The sequence below is a fragment of the Leucopleurus acutus genome, assembly GCF_964270905.1.
Source record: "Leucopleurus acutus genome assembly, chromosome: 9".
Taxonomy (NCBI): domain Eukaryota; kingdom Metazoa; phylum Chordata; class Mammalia; order Artiodactyla; family Delphinidae; genus Leucopleurus; species Leucopleurus acutus.
In genome coordinates, this window is record NC_139144.1 from 54304385 (window position 1) to 54323709 (window position 19325).

The following is a 19325-nucleotide window of genomic DNA, read 5'->3' on the forward strand; positions in this document are numbered from 1 at the left end:
CTTAGGAAACTTTATTTTATTACATAAATTTCCTTGGTTCAGGAGAGATCATTAAGGATGATGGCAGAACTCTATATTGCCAGTATGTATGGTGATTAGGCTTATTTAATAAAATGAAATGCTAAATGGCCTTATAATACTCAATAAATAGGCAATTTCTTTTCTGATATATGCAAAATCAATTTTGATGCAGACGTTTTTCTATATATCAAGATCGGTATGGAAATTTTTTTCTAACCACCCAGCTGCTACAATGTTAAATAAATTAATTTTAATCCTAAATCAGAAATGCTATAGAGAAAAGGGTGATTTAATATGCAATCTCATTACATTTGACAGGTTTATTTATAAATGATTTGCCCCACATTTTGACAAGCATAGTTAATATGTTAATTAGCTTTGAAAAAGATGATGAAAGGGAGAGACTGACATGCTATCATTCTTTACACACCATGTTGGGGAGCACTGGAATTGACACAAGGTGGTATCACTATATATTGTGCCCCTCCCAAAAGCACCATGATGATGAGATATTTATTAGCTACAGATTAATTTAGTCACTATGCTAAAAATTAATCCCTTAAAATAATCCCAAGTGACCTGCTTTAGAAAACAAATGCCATTCTAAACATATTTATGAGCTTCTATAAAGGAATATAAGGCTTATTTAAGAGCAATGACCTCGACAGCTAGAGCAGAACTCCTTGACAAGGGACGAACTACACAGATAAGCTCCTTTTCACATTTGCACTTCTCTTAATGTGGTTTTCAGTACTTGGTAAGCCTTTTTGGTTTAGAAGCTTAAAGATGATGTCCTATGCCTTGACTTTCAAACAGTTATAAAATCCAAGAATTAAGGGAAGCTATACATGACACAAAGTCCAATTTGATTCCTCTGCTTAAACCCTCCTTCACAGAGGCAGACAAAGGTGTCATAAAGCTATCTTTCTTGATGAGTTCTCAAATCACACACTATCTTCATACATCACCACCATGCTGGAGACCTAGAGCAGTAAATCATAACAGGGAGAGCTCTGACTTCCATCACTTGCTGCCAATGTTAATGAATAAGTGTCTTCATTAATATTTTTATTGCCCGAAGCTATTTAAACAGAAAACTGGAAATTGTAACACTGTGTAGGGATCATTAGTTTTTAGTTACTACCCCACTGCCCCAGGATGGTAAATGAACTGTAAAAATAGCCTGAAACCACTGCCACCTGCCCCCCTGCTACTGTCTATGGGTTAATATTTGTACTTCTCTTTGGTGCAGCTGAGCCATGACTAAATTATAGTCCCATTTCTAGATCTTTGAATACCCAGCATCAAGGTCACTAATTACGCAAAAATCATTGCCCTGTGAACTTTTCTCTAACTGGAAAAATACATACGTTTTACCTGACTTATAGGAAAATAACAAAATGGCTTTTAGAAAATGGCTTGGAATGAAATCAGATTCAGAGTGACAGGCATAGCACAGACATAACTCAGATTTTAGGGCTTAGAAATGTAGAGCCAATAAGCATGGGAAACTGCTCCAACATAACACATTTACTATTTGCTTTTGGCAATGAATAATATTGGCATGCAGACAAAAGGGCATTTGGGGTCTATTAGTTTATATCAGTTTTCCTCCCTTCCACTTAAATAACCATCTTCTTCTTATGCTTCATTATGTCTCTGCTTAAAGCAAATTGGCAGAAAGCAACCAAGCCTTCTTCCTTAAGAGAATGGACACCAACAGGCACATACATGTCACAGAAAGGTTGGGGGCAGGGCGAGTGGAGAGGCACAGACTGGAAGTCAAACATTATATATCACAAACAGACATATTAGCAAGTCCCAATCCATGCGGTTCTCTGTACTTTAAAGAGCACTTCCAAAGGTTTGGGAAAAATTAGCCACTAGTGTATAAAAAATAGCTTCTCCTCATTCTGAGGGTAGAGTCTTAACTGCACTGCCAAGCAACTAAGACAAAACTGGCTCCAAGCCACAAATATTTCCAAACTATGTTCTATTAGCAGAGTCCTTAACTGACCTCACTGAAAAACAATCTAGAATTTCCATTCTCAAAACGTAGAGAAAAACACTCTATAACTCATACAGATCTACACCACAGAAAAATAAATATATCCACGTGTACACAAAATGTTGCATATATTTTCAGTGGCTTTACAGATGCCCAAATCCCATTCCTAAGGGGTTGTTGGAATCTAAATTAAGTAAATCTACACTGTACCCTACATCACAAGGAACTTTATTATTTTCTCTCCATAAAATGTTCGGATCAGGGCTTCCCTGGTGGCACAGTGGTTAAGATTCCGCCTGCCAATGCAGGCAGAATGGGTTCAAGCCCTGGTCTGAGAAGATCCCACATGCCACGGAGCAACTAAGCCCATGCACCACAACTACTGAGCCTGTGCTCTAGAGCCCGTGAGTCACAACTACTGAGCCCACGTGCCACAGCTACTGAAGCCTACATGCCTAGAGCCTGTGCTCTGCAACAAGAGAAGCCACCGCAATGAGAAGCCTGCGCACCACAATGAAGAGTAGCCCCTGCTCGCTGCAACTAGAGAAAGTCCGCATGCAGCAACGAAGACCCAACGCAGACAAAAAGAAAGGAAGGAAGGAAGAGAGGTAGAGAGGGAGGGAGGGAGGGAGGGAGGGAGGAAGGAAAGAAGGAAGGAAGGAAGGGAGGAAGGAAGAAAGTTTGGATTAAAAATATCAGGGAAGAAGCCAAGCCTCATCACAGCCTAATTTACTAAAAGTCAAGATTATTTAGGGTAGAGCAGTGAAGTAAGTACAGGGCAAGAAGATAAATGACACATGCTGAAGCTTTATTGAGGTCATAAACATTATGTGAACATGTAGCTGAATTCTGTAAGTAGGGCATCATCATTCATGGAAGATGATTCATGCTATCAAATAGCCATGTGCTATGTGAACTGTTTTACTCTGAACACAATTGTGAGTCTAGAAAAGGGATTTTTCTATTAATTAATAACCTTTCCAACATTCACTATTAAGCCTTTCTGATTGCTAAAAAGAAGGTTATTCCCTTATTTGATTTAGATCACACTAGACTGGAAACTCATCGTAGTTTATCATTAATAATAATTACACATTAAACCTTGCCACTCTTTGGGCCTCCTATAATAGAATTTTAAGTTTTGCTAAACCACTGTGTAAAACTGTGACTCTACTGAAATTAAACTTACTCTGATATTTTTAAAAAGTAATCATTTAATTTCATTTTGGATAATTGGTACCAACAGTTTTCAGGGGTATATTGTACCAAATTTAGTACCTTACAGTCACAGCAAAATTTTCAGACCACTTATCTGATTTCTGTTGTGAATTTAAACATGCTCCTACAACTTCCAACCTATGCTGCTGTTTGGAGATATACACTTCCTTGTTATAAAATAAATCTACAAACTAAGACCCTTAGGGAGAAAAATCACCAAACTGACAGCTAGAAAAATGTCTCTGCCCCTGTCCATCAAGAACCATTAGCAGACACCATCTGTAAGGGAGTCCCTGATTAGGGAACATTCCCAATTATGTTTTCAAAAACTCCAGTGGTATTGCCACACACAGGCCAACACTCCAGCACCATTAATCTTCATTCAGACTGTTAGGATGTTTGTCTAGGCTTGACCCAGACCAAGTACTATAGATAAATTAGCTAGAGTAAAGCTTCCATTTCTCACCACATGTCAAGGCAGGTGGAATATTCTGTCGAGCCCAGGAGGACATCTGGAGGTCTGTACCACAAGGTAACCACTTCATTGGAGTATGTGTGGCTAGGGACGGATTTTGCTCTTGCAAGACCTGTGGGTTACATGAAACATAAAGAAGTTTAATAGGCATTAATAAAACAAGGGAATTTAAATTTGAATGTTCACAGTTTTAAAAGGTCAAAGGTGATATTATAATACAGAATCACGAATGCAATGTCAAGGTTACTAGAAAGGTTGGGGAAAGCATTGTTGTGGTCTACCTGTTTCAAATACATGCTAATAACCAATAAATGATTTACATTTCCTAATATAGCACCAAGAATCTAAAAAAAAGTATCCCAGGAGAGTAAACAAACAATTCATAAACTATTTAATACTACGCAGAAGCTTGGAAATCTCCTGGACTTTCCAAAGAATGTCTCATGGTACTTTAGTTCTGAGAGTTACAAATAAGTGTGATATGGAAAAGTCCCAAGGTCAAATACCTTTGAGAAAAGATGGTTTAAAAAGTAAAACAGGTTTCCGTACTGTGAGACTTATCAGTGCCCTTAATTTTTCTAATGTGTACGGTGAATCTGAAAGATAAGAATATGACTCTTTTCTCAAAGGGTTTTTCCAAAACTTCTTTTGGTTTTAGGGTTCTGTCAAACACTCACTAAGAAATGCTTATTCAGGAGGTTCATTTGAAAACCACATAAAAAATAATTATAAAGGAACAGTTAAATAAATCTGGTATGTGGAAATGATGAGATACCATATAATAAATTAAATTGTTTTCTAAGAATGTTTAAAAATTGGGAAAGTGGTCACAATAAAATGTTAAGTGATAAATTACATGCAGTTTGACCTCACAACCATAAATATTTATGCAATGAAAAAAGACTGGTGGAAAATATATTTGAATAACCTTAGTGGTTAGTTCTGGAATACAAGATTATCTGTTTGTTTTTTTTTGCAGTACGCGGGCCTCTCACTGTTGTGGCCTCTCCCGTTGCGGAGCACAGGCTCCGGATGCGCAGGCTCAGCGGCCATGGCTCACAGGCCCAGCCGCTCCGCGGCATGTGGGATCTTCCCAGACCGGGGCACGAACCCGTGTTCCCTGCATCGGCAGGCGGACTCTCAACCACTGCACCACCAGGGAAGCCCTGTTTTTTTAATTTAATAAGTTTTTCTGAGTTTTTTCCAAGTTTTCTACAATTAATACATAATTCCTTTAAAAAACACAAAATCTATAGATATTATTTTTTTAAGAGAAAAAATCTGTGATAGCTTTCTATCTGGGTATGTTCATTAATGACAAGTGTAAAGTATTATTTATCACTGTGATGCTCAAAGCGAATAAACATTTTTACAGTGAACCTACCATAACATATTTATTTTAATGTTCTGATTATTTAAATTTTTATGTAGTACTTAGGAACATAACTTTTCTCAGTTTATTAAACACTTGGTATTCCCTTTACTGTATTATATGTAAATGTTAAAATTAATAGAGCATCTGGTGAGAAGATGAATTTCTAATTAGTTCAACTATGGTTACAATAACTAGATTTTTCCTACCATGCAGTTTTTATAACAACACAATGGCATATTATAAATTGACTAATGTTTATAAGTATTCCATATTAAAATATACAGATTATACACACACAAACATACCTACACATGTACTGTCCCTAATTTTTCTGCACATGAATAGAATAACTATTTCTGATAACAGATTTCCATAATAACCTCTACTCCTTTTCTCTGCAAGATTTTATCCTACCTCAAAGCAGGCAAAACTGAACAACAGATAAAACAGTCAGGGTGGTAAAGTGTTTCCAGAGTTTAGTAATCTCATCAAAAAGTTTAGTTCCTCAAATGAGCGTGTTTCTATACAGACTAAAGAGCTAATAAGCACAAGTCCTGAAGTAGGTTCTGACTCGTTCCATATGCTGTTGTCAAGGCAAATGGGATGCCAAAAACATTCAGGCTGGATTCCCTTGGTTTTGCCAAGTCCCTGTTGACAGAAAGCTAGGCCAGAGGGATAGGAGAATTTAAGAATATGAGATTTTCTTTGACAGCTCAGAAGACCAGACTGGTTACAGAAAATTGTGATACCCCCAGTATTTTTTATTTTTTTTGCGGTACGCGGACCTCTCACTGCTGTGGCCTCTCCCGTTGCGGAGCACAGGCTCCGGACGCGCAGGCTCAGCGGCCATGGGTCACGGGCCCAGCCACTCCGTGGCACGTGGCATCTTCCCAGACCGGGGCACGAACCCGTGTCCCCTGCATCGGCAGGCGGACTCTCAACCACTGTGCCACTAGGGAAGCCCAGATACCCCCAGTTTTAAAGGGAGAACCAGACCTCAAAATTACCTAGAAATAGTATAAATCTAAATAATGATATGTGACTTCAGGTCAGTTATGCCCACTCTGAATATAAGTTTGTAAAACTGATTAAATGTTTCTGAAAAATATAAACAGAAAAAGCTCTTCATCTACATTATTTTTCTCCATCTCATGTTTCAGTCAAGGACTGCCCAAACTCCATTCACATGGGTCACACAGCTTCCCAAATCAACAATGAAAATGAGTTTTCAATACCTAACTCTTCAATGTGTTAAGACAGTTTCTTAAAGTGGTTTGCATGTAATTGTGTCATATTAAAGCATGTTATTATAATTTTAAGATACATTCTTCTGTATCACTTGAGAAAAACTCTCATATCTCACTTTAATAGTCAATTAAAACATAATCTTGTAGAGAGTGTCCTGTATATTGTTAAACAAAAGGTTTTTACCCTAAAAATATTTCTGTTCAGTTAAAAAGATAAATAAATGCCAAAACTTTTCAGGGAGGGAGCACATTATTAAAACAATGACTCAAAAGAAAAAAAAAGTACACCTTAAAGTAGAAATATACAACTGCATTTTTAAATAAATATATTTAGTAAAGATATTGCTATGTATTTATACAGTTCATGCATCAAAACACGCTCACTATGCAAAATTTATTAAACTGCATCCTCCGGCTGAAGGAAAACTGTAGGACAGGATTAATTAGCACAGCATGTGTGAAAGCTTTCTTTCTCTGTTCCTTGACAGTTGCTATGGTTACACTACAGGAAGAAAGCTACAATACCTTCTAAAAAGGATGAAGTTCATGGGTTATTATCAAAACTTCTTATATTAATGTTCAGTTTGAATTAAGAGTCAAAAAGCAACGTGAAATGCTAACTAGATGACTATAGGTTATTTATACACTGCTGCTTTGGCTGAGTGTGTACATATGAAAGGGTGCATGTTCCTTAGGGCACCTAAAATGGCTTGCCTAACGATTCAGAGTATCCAACTTGAAGATGTTACCACTTCTAACTAAGGAAAGACCCTAAGAGTGGAGTAAAAAATCCTATCATTCAAGCCCTCTTGCCAATTATTCAAAGTTGGACAACCTTGATTCTAGCTAGCATAGTAGAATCTTAGATTTCCAGAGGAGTTAAGAAGCTTTACAGGTAAGCTCTTACCCAAGGAAAGAATTCCTTTTCATATCTCTATAAGATGGTCTAACTTCTGCTGCCACCCTGAGCCTGGTTCTACCCTCTGGTAGGGACACAAAGTAAATCATGTGACAGTTCTTCCAACATTTGCCTCCAGAAGCCCAGCCCTTTGGCGCCAACCAATGGAGATTCTTCAGTCTTTATCTTAAAAGTTCTCTCAGCTGCAATGGATACAGCTGACCACTCCCATTCTTTTAAATTTACTCCCTTGCCTTCTCAGTTATGGAAGAGATAATAGGAGTGACTTGGTCTGCTTCTGGAATCTTCCTCTATCTGCCCCATAACTGCTGGACTTGTCTAGAGTTATATATTTAAACCAGTGCTTTCTAAATGTATACACTCTGTGGGTAACTGTGGCTAATGCTATGTTTTAACTGTCATCCCTAGGTGACTTAAGATTTTATCTCCAGCTCATACTTGTCTGTGGGCTTCAGATCTGGGTCTACCCAATTCCTCACTAGACATAGGGATGAGGATGTCCTACAGGCACTAACCACAAGTTACAACCACTAACCACTGGACCCCAACCACAAGTCCCTATGGCCAATTGCACCGTTAATACAGGGAACATGCTGTGAGTCCAGGGTCAAATGCAATTTACTAGTAAACTGTTTTAGGTTCCCCAAACAGTAAAAGTTCTTTTAGCTGTACACTCATGTTCATTAGATTTCTATTCTATGCACATCTAATTATTCTTTCAAATTCTAATGCATCCTTTTTGCAGGTAGTAACAGCGGTTAGAGACTTGAGTTATCCCTCTGACTCTATGGAGAAAATTGCTAAAACTAGCATTGGGGTCCAAGAATACTAATTCCCATGTCTTTGCTTTGACTAAGGAATTGAGGAAGAACTGGCAACACTGACTTGTTTCTTTTGAATTAAGTGGAATAATGGCAAAAGGTAGATGGACATGCGAAAGCCAACTAAAATACAATATAAAGGAATATCTCTCACCACTTCAGTCTTTCCAGAGGATGTGCCACTGTTCTGTGCTTGTCAGTGGTTTTGTATTTTATATTAGAGCAACTCCCACACATCTCTCTCACACCTTACCTCATTCCCCAAACTGAATGATCAGAAAAAGAGTGTCTTGCTCTTAATCGCAAAATCAATATTTCTAGGAAAGGGGCTCCTTTCTTCACAGCTTGATTCCACACAGACATGACATACTTGGGTAACAGTTTACCATTAGGCTGTCAGGCTGAAATGGGGAAGACTTCTCTATTCTGTGAGCTAGTCCACGGAGTAAGGCTTTTGTATTTCTTTCCCATTCCGCAGTCCTGAGAACTGGCCTGGAATTTATTTTAAACAGACATTTTTAATGGTGTCCTCTCCCTCCTAGAGGGTTTACATTAAGTATCTGATGATGTACTAAAGCTATTTTTAAAAATTCATTATTGCTGCTCTTACAGTGTATCAATAAACAACCATCAATCAAAACAAAACAAAAAAGCATTTTCTTCTGGTGTTGTCCAGAGTTTTGGCTTTAACCTTTTGCCTCTGCACTTGACAAGTTTTCCTGGAGGAACTGATTTACTCCCATGTGTTCAGTTACTATCTGTCTGCTGAAGATCCCAAATATGTATCTCTACTATCAATCTTCCCCTAAAACTTTAGATTTCTAAATAAAAAATGTCAACTTAGATGCTCCATATGTATCTTTAAGATTTTTATTGTCCCCAATTCTCCAACCGTTACTACCCCCTCCAGTGTTCTATAACTCACCACTAAACATCACCATCCATCCATTCACCAAAGCTGGAAGTCTTGTTTCGTTATAGGCTACTTTTGAAACAGGAGGGAAGGGGACAGGGCACAACCTTTAAAAGAATGACATAGCCAGAGGACACGACATAAACTGATTAGAACCAAGTAGGTCCAAGATGGCGGACTTCCACTAGACCTTGAGCCTCAGTATACGCTGTTTGCAACACATCAGCAAGCTAAATGACACACCCACAGGTGCCATGACAGTTCCAAGGCTGACTCTAAAAGTCAAAGAGTGGGTAGTGGCCCAGTTCCTGGAAATTCCCACCCCTTCCCCAAAATAGTTGGAATACTCCCCCCACTCATTAGCCTATGAAATTACCCACCCCAATAAAAACTGACAACCCCATACCCTGGGCTGCTCTCCCCTTCTGAGATGGACCATACTCTGTCTGTGAGGTGTGTTTCTCTCTAAATAAATCTACTTCCTACCTATCAACTTTGTCTCTCACTGACTTCTCTCTGCAATGAGAGATCAAGAACCTGAACTTCATTAAGTCCTGAGACCAGGTGTGTGATCTCAGTTGAAAGAGCGTGGGTTCAACTCCCAATCTGAGTTGCACAGTTTCACTTTCACTTAAAAAATTTAAAAATTCAATGGATTTTACTTTATAATTGCTCTCTTTTCTTCCTTCTCCTTAGGTCCTCATCATCATCTCTTGCTAGAGTATTACACTAGCCTCAGGTCTGTCCATGGCAAATAGTTATCAACTTCGAAATACATCCTAGACAATAAATGACCTACATTTATTGAGATTAATTTTACTGAAAATTAAAGTTTAACTGGAACACTCTTCAGTGTGAATAATAAAAGACTTGAATGCCCAATCTTCCCCTATAAGCATCCTCCAAACCTCTTGCCCCATATCTGCCATAACAGAAAGCAGGAAATGTGAGCATTTTAGGGACAGGCCTATGTTTTTTATACACTTAATATCACATGGTGTTTCTTAAAGTGGAAAAAAAGTTTTGAGATAACAACTATAATCTCCTTTTCTTTTCTTTAAATGAAACATCTTTTTTTTCTGTCCAGATTTCTACTTTAACAGAAGCTACTCTATACAGGATACAAAAATCCCTTTAAAATGTTATGACTGGCATTTGTCAGAATCTTTCAACTGAATAAGAGTAACCTCTGAAAACAAACTCTAATTAAAATGAAATTAAGTCCAGAAGACATTAAAACATGTTAAGGCAATATTTTATTTTGTTCTGATTATATATATATATATATATATATATATATATATATATATATATATATTTTTTTTTTTTTTTTTTTTTTGCGGTACGCGGGCCTCTCCGTGCTGTGGCCTCTCCCGCTGTGGAGCACAGGCTCCGGACGCGCAGGCTCAGCGGCCATGGCTCACGGGCCCAGCCGCTCCGCGGCATGTGGGATCTTCCCAGACCGGGGCACGAACCCGTGTCCCCTGCATCGGCAGGCAGACTCTCAACCACTGCGCCACCAGGGAAGCCCTGAATTTTTTAAGTTAATAAATTATGCCTAACTTCTGTCTATCCTCAAGGGCACTTCTTTTATATCTTTCATTTGAAATAACAGAAATGATCATAATATTTTAATAAAGACATTCTAAACAAGAAAGGAAATTTTCAAAGAATTAAATTTTTTATATAGAAAGACTTTATTTTCTATTTTGCATAGAAGATAAAAACAATATATTCCTCAGGGAAATACTGCTTTACATGAAATTAATAGGAGTGATGGTAAGACCAATTAGTCAGAGTTCTTTGGCTGCCTACCATATAACAAACATGCTTTTGCTACCAGAGCAGTAGTCTGCATATCAGAAGACTTGTGATAAGAAAAAAATGAAATGCCTGACAGTCGTTCTGACACTAACGAGTTAGTTGTGTCTCCTTGATTAAGTCACTTAAGCTCTCTTGCTTATGTGTACAATAAGGGGGCTGAGATCAGAGTCATCAAACTACGGCGTATGAGCTGGCTACCTGTCCTTGTAAATAAATTTTGCTGGAACACAGCTACGTCTGTTCTTGCACATATTGTCTATGGCTGCTCTTGTGCTCAGCAGCAGAGTTGAGTAAGTACAACATGTAAAGCTACAAAATTTAGTATCTGGCCTTTAAGAAAAAGTTTGTTGACACATGGGCAGACTAAGGAAACTTTAAAGTCCATCTGGGTACTAAAACTCAGTGATCCTAAGAAAATATTACTAAGAACCTTGTTCATTAAATATATGAAGGTCATATATGCTCAGGTTCTTAAAAAGCCCTTTTAAGTAAGTAATTCCACCTCACTGATCCCATCACATCACATCTGCATTAGCAGAAAAATGCAAAATCATTTTCAAGAGCGTATACATGAATATATCATCATTTTCACAGTTCACTGGTTTACATTTAATTTTCTAGTTTCTGCTTCTCAGTTAATGAAACTCATAGTTATTATTCCAATGCTAGATGACAACACAATATAGAAAATGAATTTCATAACCTGACTAAATTGGCAATTTTGATGAATTTCCATATCCATGATGATTTGTTTCCAGTTTTTAAAAATTAAAGGTAAAACATACTAAATTCATCATAAGAATCTAAGTTTTAAATCAAGACATAATACTCAGAACTTTTAGGCCATTTGCTTATAAATATGTATTTATATACCAAAAATATTATGAGCATGCATTTGTATATGTTAAAGAGACTATTTATTGAACTATAACTATAATTAGGTCAAATAAACTAAGAATAATTACGATTTTATGCCAGAGGTATGCTTTGTGCTTAATATGAAAGAAGCCAATGTATAAAGATGAAATTATCATACATACATGACATTCGAAATAACAACCTATGCTCATTAATTTTTTTAGCTTTGAAGAAAAATAATAAATCAGAGTGAGTGTTCCTCTTGGAGACTTTATGAGAAAATCATTCCCATTTCCTTCCTAAACCACCTAAAATTTTGTAAAAAGGAGGGGGGACAATACCCTTTCCTAGTCTTATCATAGGTAATATAAAAATATGAGAATCTGTGGATAATATGCTCGTGATTATAATAGAGGCAAACTTGATGAGAAATTCTTGAACAGTTACAATCTGTTGGGTATTCTGAGGGTTTTAAAGGTGTGATGTCATTTAATCATTGCAATAACCTAGAAGGTAATATAATTATTAGTATCCCAATTATACAGACAGGAAACTAATTTACCCCTTGGTCGACAGTAATAAGTGGCTATGCCTGGATGTGAATGCAGCCAGTGTCACCGCCTCCCCAGAAAGACTGGGCATCTGGGAACAAACAGGCTCCTGGGCTCCAGATGGGCAGTGGCATAGACTGAGTGGGTCCAAAGCCCAGAGCGGTGACAGGTCAGTCTTGTGAGAGAGGGAGAGGGATGGGGTGAGGACAGGGGACAGAGGAAAGAGAAGTGGGGAGAAAACACAGCTGGTTTTACTGAAAGGAGGTTCCAAAAGAATAAGTAAACTCAAGAGAAAATGACTGATGTTGTCTAGAGGGCCTCATAGAACAATCAGACAAAAAGCCCTCAAGGAAAAGAGAAGTTTGATAAGAGAAATGCTCAGGAACCTTCAAATTAGGGTTTGGTTGCTTAAATAAAAACAGTTATCAGCTGCTTTGTTTGTCTGTTTTAAAGTGGAAGTTGGCAGAAAGCAGTAGCCCCAGAAACGGAGTAGTTAGCCAGAAGGCTGCGGTAACTTCAAGAGTAACTGCTAGGAATTCGATTGTTTTTGGGGGGGATGCTCTTTATCTTACAGGACCCCAAAGGCTCATTGTTTTTTTCCAGAAACCTCAAACTTGGGTGTGGTTAAAGCTAATCTGAAGGATATGCTCTTCTGAGGTGTCCTTACTTAAGTGAATTTTTTAAATATTCCATGAGATGAAAATAGGCAACTATGCTCAAACTTGAACTAAGAGGTTTTTATGTTTTTATAAGGGTAAATGTCCAACTAAATCAGTTCAAATTAATGAGGGAATCATTGAGCCAATTCAAGGGGAAAAAAAGGTTTAGGTCATGCTAAGTCATTATGATATTTTAAAAATTTTATGGTTGTTGCCCAATTTTTGTGAATTATTGTCTCCCATGCTTTTACTTTTTTTCTTTTCTCTTTTCATACTATTTGAACAGAGGTCAAGTTATAGTTTGGGGTCTCAACACTGTACTCAGTATAGGATTTCAGACATCGTAATGAGAAGAAAATGTCTACTAAAAGACATGAACATTATTTTGATGATTTTTAAACTTTATTTGGATGATTTTAAAACATGTTTTATGACATCTGGTGACAATCTTGGTTGTCCTGATACTGGAGTTGGGCATTACTAACATATAAATAAACTTTAAATCTCCAAAAGGAGGTATATTGAGCATTTGGGGAATATTTTCAAAGATACATTAATTCCATGAAACAAACATATATCACAATCACTGTAGAGATGAGTCATATAGCTTTTGTGCTGGAAAGAATCTAAGACAGTCTGTCTTCTATATTAATCATTTTTTATAAGGAAGTTGAGGTCCACAGTTGTATCCATTCTGCCTCTACTGTTTCAAATCCATTCCCTTCTTTTTGTGCTCACTGCACTGTCATTTTAGGCCTTCATACTTATTCTTCTGGGTCTTGAATCTTAGAAAGAGTTCCTCACTGGTTTCCCAGCTGCCATGTTTGCCCTTCCTATTCCTTCTCCATAGTCTGAGGAAGAGACAGTTCCCTGTAGTGTGTAAGAGCTTCCTCTGTGTGCTCATGTGGGACCACCACTTACAAGCTGTGTGACTTGGGGCAAGTGATTAACCTAGCTGACTTTTAGTTGCTTCATGTGTGAAATGCATGTGGTAACTTTGCTGGATATTCTCTATTTGCCTCTCCTGATGTTTTTTTTTTTTTTTTTTTTTTTTTTTTTGCAGTACGTGGGCCTCTCATTGTTGTAGCCTCTCCTGTTGTGGAGCACAGGCTCTGGACGCGCAGGCTCAGCGGCCATGGCTCACAGGTCCAGCCGCTCCACAGCACGTGGGATCTTCCCGGACTGGGGCATGAACCCTTTTCCGGCAGGTGGACTCTCAACCACTGCGCCACCAGGGAAGCCCTCCGGATGCAGCCTTGACTCTTCCTCCTTCCTGTTCTCTGCTGACCTTAATGAGCTTGTAATTACAGAGTTGTTGGTCCCCTGGCCTCAAGTGCAGTTTGGCCAGTGGGAGGCACAAGGACCAAAAATCAGAGGGAAGGAAAAAAGTGAGGTTGGTGTACATTTTTACCCTTGGCTCCTTCCCAGCTGGACAGGAAAATGGCTGTGGCTAAGTACTCCCTTGGAAGGCTACCACTCTTTTTTTTTTTTTTGGCCACACTGTGCAGCAAGTGGGTGGGATCTTAGTTCCCTGACCAGGGATGGAACCCACGCCCCTGCAGTGGGAGCGCCGAGTCTTAGCCATTGGACTGCCAGGGAAGTCCCGGAAGGCTACCACTCCTGCTCAGTGGGTTCCAGAATCTATTTCTCTCATAATCCTGCAGAGCAGAATGGTAAAGGCTCCCCACTACTGCTAGCCTGGAGGGCTTTTACATCTTTAAACCTGCCCACAGTTTCATAAATAGTCCCTTCATCCAACTCTCCTCAATCACCCTGCTTAAGTTGCCCTTTGTTTTCTTCTAGGATCCCTGATACAATGACCACACATGACTCCTAGGGCATTTGTGTGATTAAATGAGAAATGCATGGAAAGTGATGAATAGTGCACTTGGCCTATAATAACACAGTACATATTGGCTATTATCATTAACTAAAACACCACCTGATCAGGTCACTCCTCTGCTATAGAGCTTAATGGATCCTCTGGGCTTTATTCTAAAAGTCCAAACTCTGAGAAATAACTTCCCCTGCTATTATTACCCCAGCCTTTTTTCTTCCCCTTCCTTTCTATGCTGTTATAGAACAGAACATAGGCAACTGTTACCTGCCTATCAAATTACCTATAATTATCTGATTCCATGTCAGTTTCTTTGCACAACATGGTCTCATTCCTTGGAATGCCTTACTCAGCTGATGGATTCCTACATGTCCTTCATACCTATACTATGGCCAAGTCCTCCAGAAGCTTCCCTGACTTGCCCTCCCTCCCTGGTCCAGGCAGTGAGCCTTCCTCTGTTCTCTGAATGACAGCAGCCCTGAGCGTGCATGGACATCCCAAGTCATTCATTTACATATCAGCCCCCCAGACCCCCCGCCCCACATAAGACTGTAGTTTCCCTGAAAGAGGACCATGCATCATTCACCTTGGTAGCTCCAGCTCCTAGCAGGGCGTCAGCCCACAGTGAGTCTATTGTTGGACTGACATAGAGAAAGAGAACAGCACCTATCATGAACCCCTGAGACAGTGTTCCCATAGTAGGTGGTACGTGTTTGTCATCCTGGCCAACAGGGTGAATAACCAAACCCACCTCATCCAGAGCACCTCTACTTTTACCTGTGTTATAGCTTGGGACTTTGTGTCAGATTTCAACAGAAAAATCTGTTCCTGGGTTTAAAAATTTTAAAAACCTAATGCAAGTAAGATTACATTACCTAAAAGCTCATGATTTTTTTTTTTTTTTTTTTTTTGCCACAGCATGTGGGATCATAGTTCTCCAATCAGGGATCAAACCCGTGCCCCCTGCAGTGGAAGTGTGGAGTCTTAACCACTGTACCACCAAGGGAAGTCCCCTGATTCTTTTTTTTTTTTTTTGGTAAGAAGTAAACCCAATATATATATATAGTGCTTTAATCTCTTTATGATGTTCATAAATATGTTAAATAAAAATATAATATCATACCATAAGGCTATTAATATACAAGCTACTGGTTCTTAATATAAGTGATGAACTTATTTTCCTAACAAACTCCATGATGTCTCAAACTTTATCTAATGTGATATTTAAAATTTAGATGGGGATTTCCCTGGTGGTCCAGTGGTAAAGAATCCACCTTACAATGCAGGAAACGCTGGTTCAATCCCTGGTCAGGGAATTAAGATCCCACATGCCGCAGGGCAACTAAGCCTGTGTGCCACAACTACTGAGCTTGTGCGTCTCAATTAGAGCCCACGTGCTGCAAACTACAGAGCCCATGCCCCCTGGAGCCTGCACACCACAACCAGAGAAGAGAAAACCCGCACACCACAACTAGAGAGAAGCCCACGCACCACAAGGAAGAGCCTGTGCACCACAACAAAAAGATCCCGTGTGCCTCAACGAAGATCTCTTAGTGCTGCCACTAAGACCCAACGCAGCCAAAAATAAATAAATAAATCTTAAAAAAAAAATTTAGATGAATGAAACCTCAAGAATTAATCAATCTCTCCTCCAAATTTTTATATCACATCTCATTCTCTATTCAACTCATTTGGCAGTAAGTACATAAAACTGTTTTATTCATCTGTTTATCTCTATCTCTCCATCTATATTATAAGCTCCCTATGAGCAATGATCATTTCTTATGATTGCCCCATTTCTTACCATCACGTCCCACCCCTTCTGCATCCCAATATAACAGTCTTTTGTAAAACATAGGACTTAGACAAGACAGTCTAAAGCACATTCAGACAGGAGATCAATTTGCCTCTACTTACTGGAATCCCTGCCTATGAACTGACGTGCTTATATGTGTGAAACCAGCTTAGATCCCAACTACAACAATAGCAGGTGTCTCTTATTCTGCATGGCACCTTAGCTGCCTCTCAAAGAGCTAACTTAAGCATAGAAAGAGGTGTGCCCAGACCTGAGAGTTTCTTATAAAAAACCTTGATGAGCAGAAGTACAAATACACTCATTTCAAAGCTTCCAGCTGTTTAGTTTTACTGACAGGAAGAGACCTGAATTTACCTTAGCTGCTGACTGTTCCTTTATTCTAAGAAAAGCAACTTAATAGCAATTTCTGTTATATAAATGTAAAGCAAGCCCCTACTCACTGTTCTGGGGCAGGCTGTGAAATTAACTTGCATCTGGATGCTTCAAACAGACCAAAGGGTTTAATGTAAACTGGGTGCCTGTTTTGGCAGAGCTAATAGGTTTCTGCGGCTCTGCAGTTTATTTGAGGGAGACGTTTGCTGCCTCAAGGAACACAAAGGCAATGTACCAATGCCTCTCCCAGTTCTTGATCAGAGGTTTTCAGGAACCCAAAGGACTGAAGAAAGGGTAGGTGGTGAGAGCTATTCTTCACCCTACAAAGCACAGGACCAATTAAGCCCAACTTAATAACATTTAAGTCTAAATCCTACCGAGATTACTGATATTGGACTGTTGGTTGTGTTTTGGTGTAAATATTAAGTGCTATGATTGTTTATTTGGGCTGCAGGTCAGAGCACCCAGTCCTGTGGTTAGGGGATGCAAGGGGGACCCCAAGATCTGAAATTAGACCTCTAAGGAGACTTAGATTCTCACAAGGAGGGAAATTCCTCTTTCTGAAGACTTAGGGCCTGAATTCCAGGTAGCATCACTGGGGTACACTCACTTTGGGGAGAGGAAAGCCAGTCCTAGGCAGAGAGAGGGACGAGCAAGAGATAAACAGAGAGAACCCTCTCTCCAATGCTAAGCAGGGGTCTCTAGGTTCTGAGCCAACCACTTTGAACAGAAGTGAGTAGTACCATCTACCTTGCCCTTCCCCAAATTCTCCACTTTCATAATTGTTGTTGGAAATGATACCCTGATGGTGGCTGCATTGTAGCAGTCTAAGGCAAGGGCCTGTCTTGCCCTTGAGCAGATGGCAAAGGAGGCCAGAATGGCTGTGGGAGTGCCAGTCACCAGGGAGGAGCCAGCTGTGCCAGAGGCCATCATAAGAGGCACTTTTACATGGTGGCATTGAGAGGAAGAGCAGAGGGCAGGAACATGAGGCACTGGTTTCTGACACGACAGGACAAGACCTGGAGGGCATGGGCAAATAACCAGGGCCCACAGTGAGGAGCTCCGATGACCTGTGGGCATCCCTGCAAAGGGAGCAAGCCATCAAAAAATCTTGGTGAAGTATTACAGGCAGAAGGCACAGCAAGTGCCCGCACTTGAGGCAGGAGGGGGCCTTGCACATGGCAAATATGATGAGGAGGCCCTGTGTGGAGGGCAGTACACCCAGCATGTGCTTTGGTGCACCCACGCTTCCTGAACCCTCTCCCCATGCCTCCTCTGCCACTTCCCACATGGAATTCTAATTCCAACCCATCCTCAAATTCTTCCCTGATCCCCAAGATCAGAAGTCATTCCACCCTGTTGTGTGGATTTCCACAAGGTTCTGCTGCACTTCTGATCTGTCACCCAGCACTTTACCTTGAAGCATCAGTCACTGGAGAGTGATACTACCTTATTTAAGGCAGGGACCACGTCTGATTCTTGAAAGTCCCCAGGAACAGCCTAGACAGGGCCCAGCCTAGACAGGATGAGTAATGTGTTCACCAAGCTGGCTGGCTGGACTGAACTTGGAAGTCACTGGGTGTGTTTCAGAAATTTCAGAAAGTGATCAATGGCACCTTTAACCTGTATTTATACACAGAAAGACTTATGTGCATGGATACCTATTGTGACATTGTTTATAGCAAAAGACCAAAAATAACCACAAATTCCAGGAGGAAAATAGCTAAATAAATTATGGTACAGCTTCAAAATGCAGTCGATGAGGCCATTAAATCTGTATGTACTAATATGGAAGCAACTATAATATACTGCTAAGGGAAAAGGCAAAATAAAGAACAGTGGGCATGATATATACTATTTGCATAAAAAGAAACATGCTTATACATGCGTATTATGTCTCTGAAAAGAAACATAAGAAACATAAGAAACAGGCCAAGGTGACCTGTGGGGAAAGAAACAAGGAAACAGGAAGAAGAAGGATACAATTTTCACTATACTCCCATTTTATAGTCTTGGAAATATCTATTACTGTTGTGTGCATGTTACCTACTAAACAAAAATACTTGTTTTTAAAAGAGAGAAAGAAAAGGGGTCTATAAGCCCTAACCCAGTCCTGTGCAGTCTTAGCACCCCCTCCCCCTTTTCCGCCTCCGCTGTAAGAATTCAGCATATGTATTCTTTATATTTTATAGTGTGGGTCCTAAAATAGTCATGGTTTGTAAACAACAGGCTTTCGTGGTGCAGGGAACCTGATGGCTGGCAGCAGTGAGTTAATGACTGGGTAGAGCAGGCTGAAATAATCTATTATTTAAATATTCTCACCACTATAACCAAGTTGCCTTCTAAAGCCCTCGCTTGTCTGCGTAATAACCAGTTTAGCTACTAAGACAGAGGATAAGCTTGCATGAGTA

At 39.5% G+C, this 19325-nt stretch overlaps 1 protein-coding gene across 1 annotated transcript in view; it reads right to left on the bottom strand.

Moving 5' to 3' along the window:
• CDK14 (cyclin dependent kinase 14) overlaps window positions 1-19325 on the bottom strand; it is a 554405-nt gene that overhangs the window by 221096 nt on the left and 313984 nt on the right. The window contains exon 8 of the mRNA XM_082846673.1: window positions 3714-3834. Coding sequence (XP_082702799.1) covers window positions 3714-3834 — 121 coding nt within the window. The remainder of the gene's footprint in view (window positions 1-3713; window positions 3835-19325) is intronic.